The sequence below is a fragment of the Calonectris borealis genome, chromosome Z (genome assembly GCF_964195595.1).
Source record: "Calonectris borealis chromosome Z, bCalBor7.hap1.2, whole genome shotgun sequence".
Taxonomy (NCBI): Eukaryota; Metazoa; Chordata; class Aves; order Procellariiformes; family Procellariidae; genus Calonectris; species Calonectris borealis.
Window position 1 is genome coordinate 84,777,387 of NC_134352.1, and position 18,426 is coordinate 84,795,812.

Sequence of the window (18,426 nt, forward strand, 5' to 3'; positions counted from 1 at the left end):
TCAAAAGTAAAAATCAGTAGCGATAGGATAGATTAGAATAAAAGACAGAAATCAAGCAAGCATTCGGGATAGAGTTGCAGGAATAGTCACCACCATGGACCCACGGCGTCCCGGGGGTCCAAGCCTCTCGGTGTTTCGGCGGTGGGCGATGGCGGTAGGGCTTGTCTTGGCAGTGCTTTTTATTCTCACTCAAGGGCTGCACTTTCCATTACAACAACACGTACTTGCACGTTTCTGCATTCCTGCACACGCGCAGGACTTCACGCAGGACCAGCCCCGCTCTTCACGCGACTGTCGCACGACTTGGCAGGGTGTTTCTGCACAAACCGCGGGTCTCCATGGCCTTGTCGCCGTTCTTACCGTCTTCAGCAGCCAGAGAAATTTTTGCTTAGACAATCTTTGGGACAAATATTCTACAGTTCGGTCTCTCACACCACCCCATGGCTCAAAGGTTGCTTCAGGACCCATGGCGGTTTTGAGAAAAGATAGTTATGTAGAAAAGGCCAGAAAAGAGCATTTCATACAATCCGCACTACTGACGGTGTGGTTCGACGCACAGCGTGAATTTGTTTAACACCGTCAGGTGAAAAGGTGGTTACAAATTGCATATTGGTTACAACACGTTGAATTAACTGTATAAAACACGGAATAATACATGGTAAAAATAACAACATGGCAAATCCACATAACAAATAAAATAGGAGTCTTGGCAAATCCCCACTCAATATGGACCAGGTCTGTAGGGTGAATGGGACCCAGAACTTGATGGACAGCTGCTTCAAACACCAGCAACTGCAATGCCTCTTTATGAGGCTCAGTCCATTCCCACTGGACCCCTTTTCGCAACAAGTCATGTAGGGGTCTTGCAATAATTGAAAAATCGGGAATGTGTTTTCTCCAAAACACAAGCAGCCCCAGCACATGCTGTAAATCCCTTTTCGACTCCGGCATCTTAATCTGGTCTAGCGAGGAGAGGGTGTCCGATGGGATATATGTCATTCCTCCCTTCCACCAAATCCCTAAAAACTTTACTTCACTCGAGGGTGTTTGTATTTTCTCAGGCGGAATCTTCAGCCCCAAACTTTCTAGATGGGAAATTATATTATCTTGAGTTATCTGAACCCTTTCTACCTCATCCCCTCCCACAAGAATACCATCAATATATTGGTAAATACTGACCCTCTTCTCTACCTGAACTCTTTCCAGCTCCTGCGCCAACGCATGGTGGGCTAATGTGGGGGAGTGCTTATATCCCCTGCGGGAGTCGGGTGAAAGTGAGTTGCTGACCTTCCCAAGTAAAAGCGAAACAATCTTGGTCCTCAGATTGTAGAGGGACCATAAAAAACATGTCCTTAATGTCCACCATTGCCATGATCGGGTGGGCTTGTTCCTGGATTGTAGCTATAAGCTCAGCAATATTTGGTACCGCGGTTGTCAATGGGCCGGTATTTGCATTAAGTCTACGATAATCTATGGTCAGCCTCCACTTGCCATTGGTTTTCATACTGGCCACACCGGGGAGTTAAAAGGGGAGTGGGTCAGAACCACAATGCCCTGTCCTTTTAAATCCTCTATCACAGGCGTTCTTCCCTCTCTGGCCCCCAAGGGTATCGGGTAAGGCTTCACATTCGTAAGCTTCGAAGGGGGAAGTGGCGGCACGGCTTGTAGCAGCCGAATATCCATCGTTGGAGAGCCAAATGACCACTGTCTCCCTTTATTATCAATCCAGGTCCTCCCTTTAAGAACATCAAGTCCCAGGAGGTTGAGTGGAAATTCTCCCACAACCATTGCTACCGTGGTGGCAATATCTTCCCCCGGCAATCGTAGGTTGACCATTGCTAACGCCTGTGGTTGAACATGGCCAAATGCATCTGCTACGAACGGCCTCTGTTTAGAAAATTTAACCCCACAGCTAGTAGCATCTTTCATTTTGATAGCTGAAATTTGAGCCCCAGTATCTACCAAAAATGTGACCGGGACTCGTTTCGGCCCCACAACGCCTGTAATTAGTAAATCACCCCGGCCGTTTTCTGCGAGCTGTCTGATATATACCCAACCCGCTCACCATCGGAGGGCGAGGAATCTAGTTTCCCGCCGAATTTCGAGGGACATTTGTCTCTGATAAGTTGATCAAAGAGGGTGCACTGGAGGTGGTATTTTTAGAACCCGTCTCTTCATCTGCTGGTTTATCGGGCCATCCTGACACTAGTTTTTCTAACTTGTCAGTCGGCAATCCATCCGTTAAGTCACGCGGAATCCCCTTTTGCCATCCCTTTGCCCACAGACTGCTGCGCTTATTTGGGATGTCCCTCCCTCCAGGTGGTTTAGCGAGGGGTGTTCTTCTATCACCCCCAGGGCGCGGAACCATTTTTACTTCAGCTCCCCTCAGGCCCCTAGAGTCTATTTTAGTGGCTGGAAGGTTAACGGGGCCATACTTGCGCCCGTAATTGATCAATTCTTGGGCTACCTCCCCCCAAGTCCACATTTTCCTATCCGGGGGCCAGCGGTGCCGATCGGGTGTAAGTCCTTCTAAAGCAGCTGCAACTCTTTCACCCTGAGGCACTGCCTGTATTCTCCCCTGTAATTGTATACCAAGCAGCTTTAGGGAATCGGGGAGTCCCCTTATAAGGGGAGTCACTCGTTCAGGGTCTACCGGCATCATCATCGGGGACTCCTGCCTGGGCTCCAACTTCCCATCATACATCATCTGCAAGCAAGCTGCCTTCTGCACACTTTCCACCAACTGATCCACAGTCCCCGTGACTGCGAGGGGATCCCCCCTCTCCAGGGGGTTCAAACCCCCCGCCCAATAGGCTGCCCGCTGGGTTAAAGACCAAGGGGTGCGGTAATTCCTGGTAATTAAAAATACTCCTGGTCCCCAATACCCCCGCGCCTCCTTTTCACTTAACAAAATCTGATCCCCCCAGATAACGATACTCTCCACACATACTCCGTCTCCGACTCCCTAGGGGTTCGACCAAAATTCTTTTTTAACTTCGCCAACTCAGTTTTAACCAAGGGTCGCAGCAAGGGCAGTTCTAATTTCTCTACTTTTTCTCTCGCTGGCTGCAAGTCGTCAAAAGAATAACCAATTTCTGGTCTTGGGGATATTTCCTCGTGGGCAGTGCCCGCAAGGAGTTGCTCCTTAAGAGCAGTCTGCAGATGTTTCACCTGGTCTCTCTCTCCTTCAAGCTGTTCTTTTAATTCCGCCACTTGCCCCTGAAGGGACCGAACGAGGTTTTGGAGGGATTCAACAATCTGGGATTCCACAACGCGACAGCGTTCCCTCGCCTCTACAGCAGCGGCCAAACTGGCACCAAGAACAGCACAAACAATCGATTTTCCCCTTCCTGATCTTACTCTCACATCCTTGTGCAAAGCGCTTGTTCGATCAACCACACTCTGCAAATTATACCAGTTTCCCCGAGCCCAGTCCACCCTGGGCACAGAGGGTCGTGCATTATGTTTTTCTAAAAATTCAAACAAAACTTCTCTCCCCAAAGGGGCAGTTTTAGTATCACTCATCTTACATAAAGCAGGGAAGCGGTCGTCTCAGGAAGGCAGCACCTAAGTTTGAAACACAGACCCGCACCCCTTACTTTCCTGAGAGGTCTCGTGTATTTGGGAAACCGTACGGCACTCTCGTCCCAAGGGATCCTGTCCGTGACGCCAATTTATGTCCTGATTCAATGTCGGGAGAGGTTTCGATATGATCCCAAGAGCGAGATTAAGACACAAACAAGGTCAAATGCCACATATCCTAAACAGTTTTCATTATCAAAAGTAAAAATTAGTAGCAATAGGGTAGATTAGAATAAAAGACAGAAATCAAGCAAGCATTCGGGATAGAGTTGCAGGAATAGTCACCACCATGGACCCGCGGCGTCCGGGGGTCCAAGCCTCTCGGTGTTTCGGCGGTGGGCGATGGCGGTAGGGCTTGTCTTGGCAGTCCTTTTTATTCTCACTCAAGGGCTGCAGTTTCCATGACAACGACACGTACTTGCACGTTTCTGCATTCCTGCACACGCGCAGGACTTCACGCAGGACCAGCCCCGCTCTTCGCGCGACTGTCGCACGACTTGGCAGGGTGTTTCTGCACAAACCGCGGGTCTCCGTGGCCTTGTCGCTGTTCTTACCGTCTTCAGCAGCCAGAGAAATTTTTGCTTAGACAGGCAATCTTTGGGACAAATGTTCTACAATTCGGTCTCTCACAGACCGTGCTTACAAATTGCAGATTAGTTAATGATTTTTTTTTTTTTAAATGATATACCTTGGAGAGCGAGAGGAAGCTCTGGTGCATAACTTGCACAGAGGCTGGTGCAGGCAGCCTGCGAGCACCTGGATTTGCTGCGCTGTGGTCCACGAGTCCTGCACGGGACATGTTCCCTGTTGAACTGGAGCTCTCATCTCCCGTCCGTAATGCTTCAAAAACTCTAGAAGTAGATAATTCACAACGCACTCAGCAAATCCCGGTGTGAAGAGGCTTCAATTACATCTACCCAGGAAAAGATGACAAATGCAGCAGCATTTTACATTGCTTTTCATCAGTAAGATCTTCTTAAGGATGTGGAAGTGACTTTAAATGACTTAATAGTGTGAGCAGGAAATTTTGAGATGGCAATATAACAATTTTTTTAAATTTCCATCATTCTTAGTTCTTACCAGAGTAGCAGCGATAGCACACCAGCACCTTGCCGAACACCCCACTTATTTAGCAAAAATATGTTGCGTTTTGCAGTGGATATGGAATTTTGTGCACCTTTTCCCTTCTGTTTTGTATTCTAATGGTGGCTCAACACCACAAAGTTAGAAAGATGTAACCTTCGAGTTTAAAAAAAATTAATCCTTTCCTTTTCAGCTGAATTCCTTTGGAGAGTTTGCTCCAAAGGAGCAAATGAGGAATGGGAAACGGGGTTGCATTTGCGGCCCTGTGCATTTGTTGGGGTTGGATTTGTGGGGCTTTGCACTTTTGGAGGTTGCATTTGCGGGGCTGTGCATTTATCGGGGTTGCATTTGTGGAGCTTTGCATTTGCAGGGCTGTGAGTTTGTTGTGGTTGCATTTGCAGGGCTTTCACCTTCTGGGGGTTGCATTTGTGGGGTTTTACACTTCTGGGGGTTGCATTTGTGGCGTTTTGCACTTGTAGGCGTTGCATTTGTGGGGCTGTGCACTTGTTGGGGTTGCATTTTCAGGGTTTTGCATTTGTGGGGGTTGCACTTGCGGGACCGTGCATCTGTTGGGGTTGCATTTGCAAGGCTTTGCACTTATGGGAGTTGTAATTCCGGGGCCATACATTTCTGGGGGTTGCAGTTGCCATGCTATGCATTTATGGGGGTTGCATTTGTGGCCCTGTGCATTTGTTGGGGTTGCATTTGCAGGGCTTTCAACTTCTGGGGGTTGCATTTGTGGGGTTTTACACTTCTGGGGGTTGCATTTATGGGGCTTTGCATTTACGGGGATTGCATTTTCGGGTTTTTGCATTTACAGGAGTTGCGTTTGCGGACCTGTGCATTTGTTGGGGTAGCATTTTTGGAGCTGTACCTTTTTGGGGCCGTACTTGCGGTCCCAGGAGCGCTGCCTGCTCCGCCCGGCGCGTCGCCGCCGGACGCCAACCACACAAATAAACCTCCAAATGCGCCCGCCCGCTCCGTTCTCCGGCTGCCGCCGGCGCGGCAACCGCGGGGCGGCGGGCGCGCAGGCGCAGTGGCGGCGGGTGGCGGCGCGGGGAGGGGGGGTGGCGGCGGCGCGGAGGCGCTCGGCTGTGGCGGCGGCGGGGGGGGTGTTACCCGGATGTCGCGCATGCGCGGTGGCGGCTGGACGTGTCGGCGGCGGCCGCGGAGCGCGAGCGGCCGGAGCCGCGGCAACAACAACAACAACAACAACAACAACAAGAAGGCGGCGGCGGCGACGGGGGCGGCGGTCGCGGGGCGGCCGGGTCCCTCCCTCCCCCGCGCCGCGGGCCTGTAAGCGCCGCCCCGCCGGCCCGGCCCGGCCCGGCCGCAGCCCGGGGAGGGGAGGGCGGGGGGGCGGAGGCCTGGCCCGCTCCGCCGCGCCGGGGCCGGCTGAGGCGAGGGAAGGCTCCCTCCCCCCCCGCCACCGCCGCCGCCGTCGCCGCCCCTCACCACAGCCGCGGGCCGCGCCCGGAGAGCGGCCGCTCCGCCGCCGCCCGCGGCCCAGGTAACATCCGCTCTCGGCTCCCGCCCGCCCGCCGAGGCCGCCCGCAGTGCGCCCCCTCCTCCCGCCCGCCTCCCCCGCCGTCTCGGGCGCCGCCGGGCCGCGCCGGGGGCGCGCCGGCTGCCGCTCCGGGGAGCCGGGGCAGCGGCCCCCCCCTCCCCACCCGCCGCCCGGGGGCTTCTCCTCGGCCCCGCTGCGCTGGGTTCCCCTCCCTGGCTCCTTCCCCACCTCCCCCGCTTTCCCCGAGCGAGAAAAAAAGATGATCCCTCCCCCCCCCGCCCCCAAACTTTTAGTTTTTTGTTGTGTTTGTTTTTTTTTTAAATCTTCGTGCCCGCTCGTAAAGGTTCTCCAGCCGGCCTGTCCCCAGTTAAACTTTCCACCGCTGCCGTTCGTGCAGACCGCTCTCTTCGTGCTCTCTCCCGCACGCTGGAAAATGCCCTGGATGGTTTTGTGTGAGCCGCTTCGCGTTTAGTTCTCCGAAATCTGCCATCTTATTTGCAATAACAGAGAACGGTGCTTTTAGCTGATTTTCAGGCAGCGCGGGGCTGCTCAGCACAAGGGGTGTTAATTAAAGGTTATTCCATCTTTACTGGTTTTTTCCTTCCCGTCCCCGTTTCTGGGGGTGTTGGGTTTTTGGGGAGGTTTGTGACTTGCTGTATAGTTGAGTCTTCTAGGTTTTACTACGGAAGGCTGGTTAATTTACAGGGTAATCTAGTTGTGGGTTAGGTGTGTTATTACTTAGAGCCCAAATTGTGCTACTGCAAACCAATTGTTGTCAAACACATACGGTCAGAGTAGGATCGTGGTGTCTTTTACCACCGCTTCTCAAATTATCTTGGTTAAGAATGGTGTGCCACTGTCAACAGGCAAGAGTGATTTCAGACTGTGCGATAGCTGTCATCTTTTAAATTGTAAGACTCTTGTACTGCTGTTACTTCATTCAGTAATGTAGGTAATTCCATGCAAGCTTGTTGAAATAGCTGTACTGCCCTATAAAACTAAACGTGTTTTCATACTCCAGTGTCATGATAAGTAGGCAACTTGTCCTTCTGGCCCTCCTCTTATCTTGGCCGGATTGCTACTGGAAGGAGTTTCTTCTCACTTTGCATTCATGAACCTCTTTTGATTTGCTTGTTGCATAAGCATGCATGTTTAATATTGATATAGAAACTTTATTTCAAAGAGCTGAAGCCTAAAGAGAAAAGTAAGTGTCTCAAACTGATTAGAATTCCTTTTTTAAGTAGATGGCTCTTTACATAATGCATTCAAGCGCAGCTAACACAATAGGGATGTGAGTTTTGAGAGGTATCAACAGATTTAGTGAAGAACAAAGGTGCTGAGAGCAGATCTGTCGATCCTGGTAAAGAGCAGCCTTCGCCGTGCTGTTGTTAAGGTCCTGCTGGAATTTTAGGACTCTGTTTTCCTACGTTGTTAACCTTGTGAAAAACTCTACTTTTGGTTGGGGCTGGAATTTTCCATGCTTGCTTTGCCCAGAGGTGATTTTTTTTTTTTTTTTAAGCTCAAACAAATGCAGGGAACATTATCCCTGTGCAGATTGCAATAAAGAACAGATGTTATCTAATACACCTATTGCTAGGGTATCGAAACATTACATACAAGTGAAAAATCACACCATTTCTGCCTGAGCAAGGTTTGACTCTTCCTTTTATTGCTTGGCGTAGCCACAATTGTTTCCTCTGTTTGTGAGGTTTTGAAAAACTACTATTTGTCCTTGTTGAAGGAAGCCTTCTGCAAGAAGATGGGTCTTGCAGGATACTCCAAGGAAGAGTTCAGTTCAGGTTTGCTCTGTCATTCTACAGCAAGGACTACCATCACCTTCTGCTTTCTGAATGTGGTATCTCCTGCCGTTCCCAGGTTTTCATCCCCTCCTTACCCACGGGTACTAGGATGAGGAGGGGATGACCTCTTGCTCAGTGGGACACCAAGGGTGCACTCTCGGAGTTGAGATAGCGCAGGGTGCCTAAATCTGTGTTGTGGAAATAGATCCAGTTGTAGAGGAGTTTACTGCCCTTCCCACTCTCATGGTGTAATGTGCAGTGGTCTTCCTTCTCTGACCATACAGAAGCCTGTATTGAAAAGAGGAGTTTTTTTCAGCTGTATGCTTTCTCAAAAATAGAAAGTAGAGAGAGGGAAGGGGAAGCAAAATGAAAAATGCAACTTTCTACGATTGAAAATATGTGCATATGTAGTCACATCAGCATAGTAGCGCTACCTTTTTCATCGTGTCCTGCCCCCCACGCATTCAAAGACAAGATAAGGATTTGAATGTGCTTTTTACTGTTGTATTAGTTTCTTGAACGAGATTAAAATACCTGGAACCTTGTGCAGCAGAAATGTTTGCTCCGTTTACAGGGTCAGTCTGTTGCATTTGTGAAGTGCTTTTGAAATCAGTTGAAGTACACAGGTGGAAGCTGAGAGGAGTAAAGATGCTGAGAGCTGCAGCTGGGCAGCTACATCAGATCAGTTTCTTCCACAAAGAAATGGCTGCTCACGCTTTTTAACGGTGGATTTATGTTAAGATGAAAGAGTTGCCGCTCAGAGTTGTCTTAAAACTCTTCTCCAGTTCCTTTTATGCTGTCATGTGTCTTAAGTTTTTGTAGCTGCTGACAGTGAGATGAGCAGAATTGATACTGATGATTCAGATACATGCACAAAAATAGTATTCTGGGGAATGTTAGCTCTTACTGTACAGAACAGTGCGAGTGCAGTACCTTCATAGTGCTCTTTCTCTTGCTCTTTAATGCTAATTGTTCTTACGTCTACAAACATTTTGTTCCTGTTCACCCTTTGGGCAAGCAGATAATAGTCTAATGTGCTGGAAAGTATCTGCAGTTTAATCACTTATTCATATCTTCATCAAATCACGAGCTGCCTTTTGTTTTATTGGTTTATGGATTTTTCTTTATCATGTTTATCATAAAACTTCTACCCCTGCATTATTAAACAGCAGAACTCTGTAGTAATGTTTTGGTGGTTAAAAGCTATCAAACGCAAATGCTGCTTTTCTGACATCTTTGTGTTTGTCTAATTTTGGAGGCGACAGCTTATGCAAGAGCCTTTCTTGTCCTTTATTCGTGTGAAATGTTCTAGCAAGATGTCAATTTGTACGCTATTCTAATTAGCCAGTTCGTTAGCATTGCATTACTGCCTGGTATCAAAATGCTGAAAATCTGTGACTGGGATGGCTGTTACTGGTAAATCGTGCTCCCAGAGCATCAGCTTCAAGCAAACAATTCTTATTTTTTCTTAGATATATTTTTCCGAAAATTACTTTCATATTTGCAAGTTGGAAATACATTTTGGTCGTTCAGGTATTTTTTGCGTTAATTAATTTCCCTCCTTACCCCAGTGTATGATTCCCCAGAATTGCAGGCTGTACATCTTTCCCTTTGATATTATACGGCACCATAGGCCTTGATCTGGCTGTGGTCTTTCTTTGTTACTGCAATATACATGTTTTTATTTTCTTTTCTCCTTGGAAGCTCAGACGGTATGATTATTTTTTTTTTTTGAAGACCATAGTAGTAATGTTCACTTAAGTCATGGCTCATCTCAAAGGATGTTCTGCCTGCAAATTATCTGACTTGCTTAGATCCTTTGACAATATCTTACAATGGATAATGGCCAAGTTATCTCAAGATTCATAGCGTAGATAGAAATGCTGTATTGTACCTAGTGAATGCCATTAGACACGCTTACTTGCCTTACGTTATCGTCTTTAGCATCCCTTTACATGTTTGTAACACCAGCCCTTACATGGATAGACCAGTACTAAAAATTCTCAGGCTTATATATTTACGTGCATCATAGAACATTTTTGCATAACTGCTCCTAAAAATCTACGTTCATGTTATTTAGAATCGAATAGTTCAGTTGGAAAGGGACCTACAACAATGATCTCCTGATGATCATTTGAAATGCTCTAAGGTGATACAGGACTGTTGTCTGATCAGTTTGTACAAAAAGGTGGCAAATCTCTCTCAGCCTTGCTGTTTAAAGGCTTCCTGAGCCCCGAATGTGTCATCTGATACTTAGCATGTGTAAAATCTTTTTTTCTTTGATTTTAACTTTGCAGACTGGTTGGATTTCCATCACAACTGTTTATTTCAGGCTTCTTGCGCATGTAATTGCAAATCCACATTGCATTCTTCATTTGCTTCTGATGTGTCGGTGTATGCTGTGCGTTGCCCTGCCTCCCGCATTTGGCATGTTTATCAGCATCTCTGGACCTTCAGCACCATGTCTGTATCTGGAACCTCTTTTCTGAGCTGATCTGCAAGACTGCTTCCCTTTCTCCATCAAAAGCTTTTCAAAGGGCCATTGCTGCCCTGACACCTGCAGGAACAATTTTTCCAGTTGTGCCAAAGCTGTACTATATTTTTTAACTTTTTTTTTTCCTTTAAATACAACACTTCACAATTCTTAGCATCTTACTTTTTAAAACAAAGCGTTACTTGATCACTCCTAATCACACTACTTCTCATGTAGTTTGTCCTGCAAACAATGAAGTCTCCAAGAATCTCACGTTGTCTCATTTGGAAAATATCTAGTTTGCTGTAGAAACCTGTCGAATAAAATATATGCTAAGAAAGTGACATGGTGGGGGTTTTGGCCTTTTGCCCATATCTTAAAGTAATTATCCAGTGGCATTTGGACTGTCACATTTTTAGACTGAGTTTCTTGGTGAATTTGATCCCTCCGCAGCTGTGATTGGCTTAAACCCTACTGTAAATGAATAGGGTAGTGTATCATATCAGCGTCGGGCTTGGATTAACCATCTTGCCCAAGCTGTTGGATTGCTGATTGCCTGGATCATATTCCTTTGGGTTACATCCCTGACTTCCAGCTCCATCCATAACCGCCTGGTTTGTCTGTGTAAGCGTATTATTTCCTTTTCTTGTTTGGGGTTGATCGTTCTCCCCAAATTGTAAAGTGTGGCTTTTGTGGGAGGAGAGGGGGAAGATAAGTGACTTGTGAGTGTAAAAAGGACTCATTTAAGGTTGTTCTTAATATGTAGAAAAGAATGTGAGTTCTTTTTAAGAAATCTGGATTTGTAACTTCTCAGGAAATTTCAACCGCATTAGAGAATTGGAAATGGGAATTGTTTGGAGGAAGGGATTTTTCAGAGAAGTTTCAAAAATTGCTTGGCTGAATGGCTGGGGCACATTGATGGGGGTTTAGGTGAAATCTCTTTTTTTTTTTTACCAGCCTCTGCCCTTACATCTCAGTTGGGCTTCTGTATGACTGTAGTAAAACCTCTGTAAAAGCAAGGAAATCAAGTCCATGTGTTTTTTCTAACCATGAAAAGCAGAAAAACTTCTTTCTTTTTCTAAAATGTTTGTACCTTCTTCAGACCGTGCGTGTGTCTGCCTACATCTGTATGTGTCTGCATGCTTTTTTGATGAAGGATTTCAAACTGGAATATACCTCAGCAACTCTTGGGCCTTCCAAATCATTGTATCTCTTAAATAGCTAGTATGCTGCCTGAAGAGTTGCTGCAAATATTTGGAAGTCGTGGCTCATGCTGGTTTTGTTACCCTTGGTTTTTGGCATGTAAAAGCACTTGTTCTTAAGCAGTCATAGCTTATAATATTATCTTGCTGGTGCAGCTGAAGAGATACTGGCAAACAAGGTGGAACATTAATTTTCTATTCCATAAATGCATTGATTATCGCTTTGGGTGTGATCTCATCTGCTTTTTGTACTTTGCTCAGTTTTCTCTAGTTGACCAGGAGCACCTTGCTTCCACAAACGGGAATTCTCTCCTGGAGCTCTGAGCTAGCACTGGGTTTTCATAGCTTTTGCAGAAGATGCTGAACATTAAACCTGGTCTGTGTTTTCTAGTCATGCTAGTAAAAAGATTGCTGTTTTGAGGGAGAGGATGTAGCAGTTGATCTGAGAACAGTGGAATAGTTTGAATCAGTACAGTGCTTACTTTGCTTTCCTGCCCATAAGATAAATGTAAGTGCAATGAGGGCACTAGTGTGAGAGCTCAGTAATGTTACTTCCGCGTAGATAAGTCAATAATATATTTGATTTTAGTTATATGAGGTAGCATACTATTATAGGTGCCTATGTTTTTAGAATCTATTTATATTGTTCAGGTAACCATTTCTGGCAGAATTATCCACAGACATGAAAATGAGGCATGTGGCACCAGTGTTGCATTTTTAATTTTAGACAGCTGCTTCATGTTTTGAATTTCATTGCACAGGCTAAAAAGATACATCACCCTTCAGCGAAGCAGCCGTGGGGGAGTAGGATGTACAGAAGAATTATGGTATTTGTTCAAGTCTGCATCAGTCTTGGAGGAAGAGTTTCAGTTAATGGTTACTTACCAGTTTGCTGAGATAGTAGCGTGTTTGCTACAGATCATTAAAGGTGTTTTTAATTAGCTGGCGATCTTGACTTCTTTTGTCTTTCAGAATTGTCTCCTCTTCAGAGGATCTTATTCTTGTTACAATACTTAGACTATCACAGAACACTAGTTGTTCACTTGTTCTGTAACATACTTGTTAATACTTAGTTGTTGAAATAAATTACTTTCTATAACATAATAAGGTACTTCTCTATAACTTTGTAACTTGTTAGCATTTACGTTAGCTTGTCCCTTCTTTTTTTTTCCTTCTGTGTTCTGCTCGCATCACACTATAGCAAAAGGGAGGGAAATACCTTTTTGTTCCTTGGTTGGCCTCAGTAGGTGAAGCAGAGAGCTTCACTGCAAGCGCTGTCTCCTGCTTTTCTCATGTTCCCTGTCTCTTCTCTCTGCCCTTTTTCCCCCAAAGCACTCTCTCGCCCATTGCTGTTTCCATGAAATTCCTGGGTAGAGAGAAGTAAGAAGATCTTTGCTCAATACATTTGGCCCTACCTATTCACTGTACATCTAAGCTTGAGCTCTAGTGTGGGATCACCTGCTTGGGCGGGGGTTCTGCTAAGGAACAAATTTGAAGTTTCATGCTCACATCAAATAAATGTTAAATCACACAAGCGTACTGTTGTTTTGCAGAACATCTAGCACCCCATGTCTGAGGGCAAGCTGGAACCTTATCTTCAAAGGCTATCTTCTAAAAATACAACGCGTTAAGATGGCATTTTGCTTTTATTTGCACACATGAAAGTAACATAGTAAGAAGGTGGTAAGGCACCTCTTGAATGTGTGACTCAGTTAAAGATAGGCTTGTAGAGCTATTTCGTGAGAAACTAAATTTGTGGAATGTAAAAACTTGGCTTGTCTGCAAAATATACTAATGCTTCTGGAGCTTCAGCAGAAATATGTCACAGCATTTATCAATATGTGCCAGATTGGTGGCCACTGACCTCACCCCCTTTTTCTGGGGATCGAAATTGCAAGATTAAATAGAGGATTTCTGTAGAGGGGACTTCTAAAGAAAGGCTCCTGAATTACCATGCAATTACGCACCAGCAGTGAGTAACAGTATTCAAAATCCTAAACAAGTGGCCCGGCTTTCAAAAGTGCTGAACAGTCAGAAGCTCCTATTGAGCGCAGTGACAGCTGAGGGGTGACTCAACATTTCTGAAGATCATTCCACTTAAATAAGGATTTATTTGCTTGATTTTAGTCTTCTGAAAGTCAGCAAGCAAAATTCTCATTCATAGTTTTAGGGATGTAAAAGGCAGAGCTGGATGTCTAATTTTAAGCATCTCTTTATTTAAAGCTCTTTTCGCTAATAGCTTTATCAAGTCACTTATTTATGATTACTTATGCATATCTATCTGGGATGCTGTTTTATATTTAAGGAAAATGATGTTCTGTTCTGTTTTAGCTGGCAAGCTTTTATGAATTTATGCGAGTGGGAGTTGCCATGGAGAATGACTGGCAGGTTAAGCTTGACTTTTAAAAGAGGCTTATTGAGTTGAAGCACAAAAAAACCTAGCATTGAGGGAGAAACTTCAGTAGCTAGGTAAAATGATCTTACTCAAACTTTTAGGTAATTGTTTTCCTTTGGGAGAAAATAGGTCCAGAAGCATCCTTACAAAAGAAGAAAACGATTGAAAATGGGGGTGGGGGGGAAGGATTTGTGATGTGTTTTTTCCAAGTATACCAAAGCATGCTGTATTCAAGTTGAAATTGGAGAAAATATTAAATAGGGAAGACTTTGTTTCCTTTTGTAATTGTGCTGGATTTGTGTTACAATATTCCTTTTACAAGAAGGGAAGCCATGCATTCACACTGTAATTTGTGTGATGCGTTAACTTTCTAAATTAACATCCCACTCTTATTTTTGTGCAATGCATTTGTTTCCAATAAATAGCTGCTACTACTGTACCTCTAATAACATGGCAAATTCCAGTGCAGTAACAGGTCTTTGACTGGCTGTGTTCCTCAGATAATGTGAACAAACTTTTTTCCTTAACTGTTGAAATCAAATATATTTTATTTACATTGTTGAGAATAACATGTTAGTTTCAGAAAGACTTACATTTTAAAGCTTACTCAGAAAATGTAAATGTAGTAAAATCACTTGGGTGTATTTGCTGCCAGTGTCTTAAGAAAGTCAGACCACATAGTTGGTAGAAGGGAGTTAGTGGATGACTACCTGAAGCCAGAGGTGCTTGAAGAACCAGACCAGCTTTTTGACAACATTAGACTCCTTTTCTGTGAGTGCATAAAACCTGCTGTTCTCTGTTTCTGGATAAAGCAAGATAAAGCATAGTAATTAGCTCATTCAGAATTGAGAAAATCAGGCCAGCTCTTCTTCTAATTTGTGAATTAAAGGAAACTTCAGAAGGATGAGGTCTGCTGGCTTTGAGAAGAATGACTTCATTACCAGAAACCACTGCAGGTTCTTAACAAATGGAGTTTAAAGGCCAAATGTGTTAGGACGGACTTATTCCTTAAATGTAGTATAATTAAAGCAGTTCTGTTTGAGACAATTCAGAAGTGCTTTTTTAGTGACTTCAGTTGATTTGTCTTCTTCCAGGAGAAGCTGGATCCAAACAAGTAAAGACAAATGTGCCAGTTGGGATTTTCATATGAAAAGATATACACAATACTAATTTACATAAATGTGTATTAAGCTAATGGCCAGGTAAAATTTTTGCCTTTCTGATTAGCAAAGAGAAATAGAGTTAGTCTGAGGTCAGAACATAGCTGAACTATTTGAACAGGATTATTAAATAAAGATGACAGATGATTCTGGTGTGCATTCATGCTTCTTCACTATTCAAATTTTGTTTAAATCAATGCCCCTTGATTCCCAGTTAGTATTTTCACTTGGTTTCATCCTACCAGTATAAAATATAGGAAATATAGGAAATCATTGTCACTGTTCTCCTTTTCCTGATTCAAAGCCTGTTCATCTAATAATCCCTACCTTTCTATATGTACATACTATGTGTACATGTATATGAACTATAATCTTTATTTAAATGTTGCTAGGGGAAAAAAAAAATCTTATATCTAAAACTGTGCAAGCAGTGTCTTAAGCATGTTTTAGCTATCATGGGACAAGCAATGCAGTTTTTTCATGTGCTTTTAATATCCTGCACTTAGCTTGAAAATAAAAGAAGCAAAAAGCCACAGACTTCCTTAGAAACATGATCTGCAATTTGTTAAAAACAATTCTAATGTAGATATTTTTTCCTCCTAGGTTTTACCAAGAGACAGTACATCTAACACTTAACTTGGATCATCTCTTGTTCATCAGCTTGAAAATCATAACAGCCCCCAAAACTGACATTTGATCTGAAAGAAAAAGCTGTGACAAATGGACAATATGTCTATTACTAACACGCCAACAAGTAATGATGCTTGTCTGAGCATTGTTCACAGCTTGATGTGCCATCGACAAGGTGGAGAGAGTGAAACTTTTGCAAAACGCGCAATTGAAAGTTTAGTTAAAAAGCTAAAGGAGAAAAAAGATGAATTGGATTCTTTGATTACAGCTATAACCACAAATGGAGCTCATCCTAGCAAGTGTGTTACAATACAGAGAACGCTGGATGGGAGGCTTCAGGTTAGTACAAGTGAAAATCAGATGTTTTCCTCCTAGTGAAGCTGGAGCAAAAGTGAGTGGCGCAGGATCCTAGAGTGTTGAGGAAGAGTAGCTCTTCTCTTGCATCCCCCCTCGCCCCCATGTGTAGGCATGTTTTGTGGCTGGAGCTCTGGACTGCTGCAGTAGTTGATTATTTTTTTTCAAAAGGAGCAGAAGGCGTTGGATCAGCCATTCTAAACGAGTGTGTGTGTGGCAGTAAAAAGCAGGGTCACGTAACAAATTCGGCTGTTTATCCTGGTATTTTCACTACAAGCTTCTGTTAGCTCTGTGTTGGTCAGCAGTGTGAAGAAAGACCTATGATCCCTTGCTAAGGTACTCCAAGGAGTCTGCACTGAGGATTTATGTTAGCCTTATATCGTCAGTACTCAGTACCTGTATAGCTTGGGTTGCGATTTCCTTGTTTCAGGACAGATGTCATGTTTGCTGGCTAGCTTTCTGTCTACCCTAGAAGCATATTTTTTTTTTCCAGTATAATGGATTGGCATTCTTCTACTTGTAAATTCCTTATAGTGTAGCTTAGTGCCTTGTTCCTCTTCTTCTGGGGCAAAGCTCCTTCATCATCCATGGTGGGGAAGGTGACCATACATACTACATTAAGCACAAATTCTGCTTCTGCCATTTTGTATCCAGTATTTTTTCTTAAGAATCACAGTGTTGACTTAACCGTAGCAAAACCCTAATAGAAATTTATTTCTGTTGAGTACAGAACTTGGGTAAACTGTACACCACCTTTTTTTTCATATTTTGATGATGGAGAGAGGTTGTGTTGTTGTTTGTCCTCTTCCAGCTTTGCTCCTCACTAAGTAAGGTGAAACGTCTTGCTACTTTCCCAATCAACTTTTGTGTCTAACTTTTTAGGTGGCTGGTCGCAAGGGATTCCCTCATGTGATTTACGCTCGTCTTTGGAGGTGGCCTGATCTTCATAAAAATGAACTCAAGCATGTTAAATATTGTCAGTATGCTTTTGACTTAAAATGTGACAGTGTCTGTGTAAATCCTTACCATTATGAGCGTGTAGTATCGCCTGGCATCGGTAAGTAGACTCTTGATTTAAAATGGAACAGTGGGAATAAAATGTAAAATGTTTTCCTTTTGAGTGTAGGAAATACAGGCCTGAATTAGAACCATTAACTTTTAATGATCTAATTACAAATTACTCTCATATGCTCTTTTCTGTCGTCTTAATGGAATTATTCTTTTACCTTTATTCCAGATTTGAAAGAACAGTTTGTGGCTTTTGTTTAAGCCTTTCTGTTGGCTTTGCACACAGTTGTTACAGTTAACGTGTATCCTAGGAATAACTTAGCATTGATACTTGTGTTGTGATGGAGGGGGTATAATACGTAGTGTCTGTAGTACTAATTTGTAAAGGCTTATAAACTTAAGGTTCAAACATTGTTGAAGATCTCTGTGTATATAATCCTCCACACCCCCTTTTCTTTTTCTTCTTTTCAAAGATCTCTCAGGACTGACACTACAGAGTTCTGGTAAGTAGTTCTGTTTACTATTGCATTTCTATGGGCACAAACTGTGTTAAACTCTTCAGTATGTACACAGTTGATGCCTGTGTATCTCCTTGGGCGGGAGTATAGAGAGCAGATGGAAATGCATTTGTCTCTCCGGTTTTGGAAAACTAGCTAAGTAGCATATGAGAGGCAAGGATTGATGAATTCTTTAAATTAAGGCTTCGGCTCAGCTTGTAGGTATGTTCTGTTTTCATTGCCTGCAACTTACAAACCCCCAAAAAAAGAAAAACAAAACTCTCACTGTTGAATGCTGCTAACTAAAAAAAAAGAAAGCCAAACACCCAAAAATGTGTGCAGCTGTATCATACACTAATTAATTGAATTGGGAATAATAGAAGCTTATGATTTAATAAGTAATTTAACAAGAAAATAATAGAAATTCTGTAATTAATGTGCAATTGAAAGAAGCAGTCTAATATTCTTGCTTTCCCTGAAACTTGAGAGAAATTGGACATTAAATGTCCAATGAACATTATTCAGAAATCTGAGATTGTGCAGCTCGTAACTGCTTTATTTCAAAACTAGTTTTTTTTTCCTTCCAGAAGAAATTCATAGGGAAGGAAATTTGGGTAATCCAATGTTTTTAGCACATTATTAGAAGTATTCGAGCAAAAATGACTTAAAAAAACCCAACCCAACAAACTTCACAAGCTTTAACTTGTGTGTTCATCTCTGCTAATTTGCATTGTTA

The 18,426-nt window shown here is 43.7% G+C and overlaps 2 protein-coding genes across 7 annotated transcripts in view; one reads left to right on the forward strand and one right to left on the reverse strand.

Annotated features, from left to right (window-relative positions):
- Positions 1–2,031: 2,031 nt before the first annotated feature.
- LOC142075497 (uncharacterized) lies at positions 2,032–3,525 on the reverse strand. Its single transcript, XM_075136890.1, is given in 2 exon segments — positions 2,032–2,925; positions 2,928–3,525. Coding segments are annotated over 2 exon segments (1,440 nt in total). The 3' UTR covers positions 2,032–2,083.
- A 2,558-nt stretch (positions 3,526–6,083) lies between these two features.
- The window catches only part of SMAD4 (SMAD family member 4), a 32,211-nt gene continuing 19,868 nt past the window's right edge, over positions 6,084–18,426 (forward strand). For 4 of the 6 annotated variants that reach the window (XR_012671044.1, XR_012671045.1, XM_075137906.1 and 1 more), the window contains exons 1-4: positions 6,085–6,175; positions 15,805–16,170; positions 17,068–17,242; positions 17,667–17,696. Coding sequence is in view for 4 of the 6 variants with exons in the window: in XM_075137906.1 (XP_074994007.1) it covers positions 15,922–16,170; positions 17,068–17,242; positions 17,667–17,696 (454 nt within the window). In the remaining 2 variants the exon portion in view is untranslated. Of the gene's footprint in view, positions 6,176–15,804; positions 16,171–17,067; positions 17,243–17,666; positions 17,697–18,426 lie in introns of all 6 variants that reach the window. The other 2 variants (XM_075137909.1, XM_075137908.1) reach the window with 2 other exon arrangements.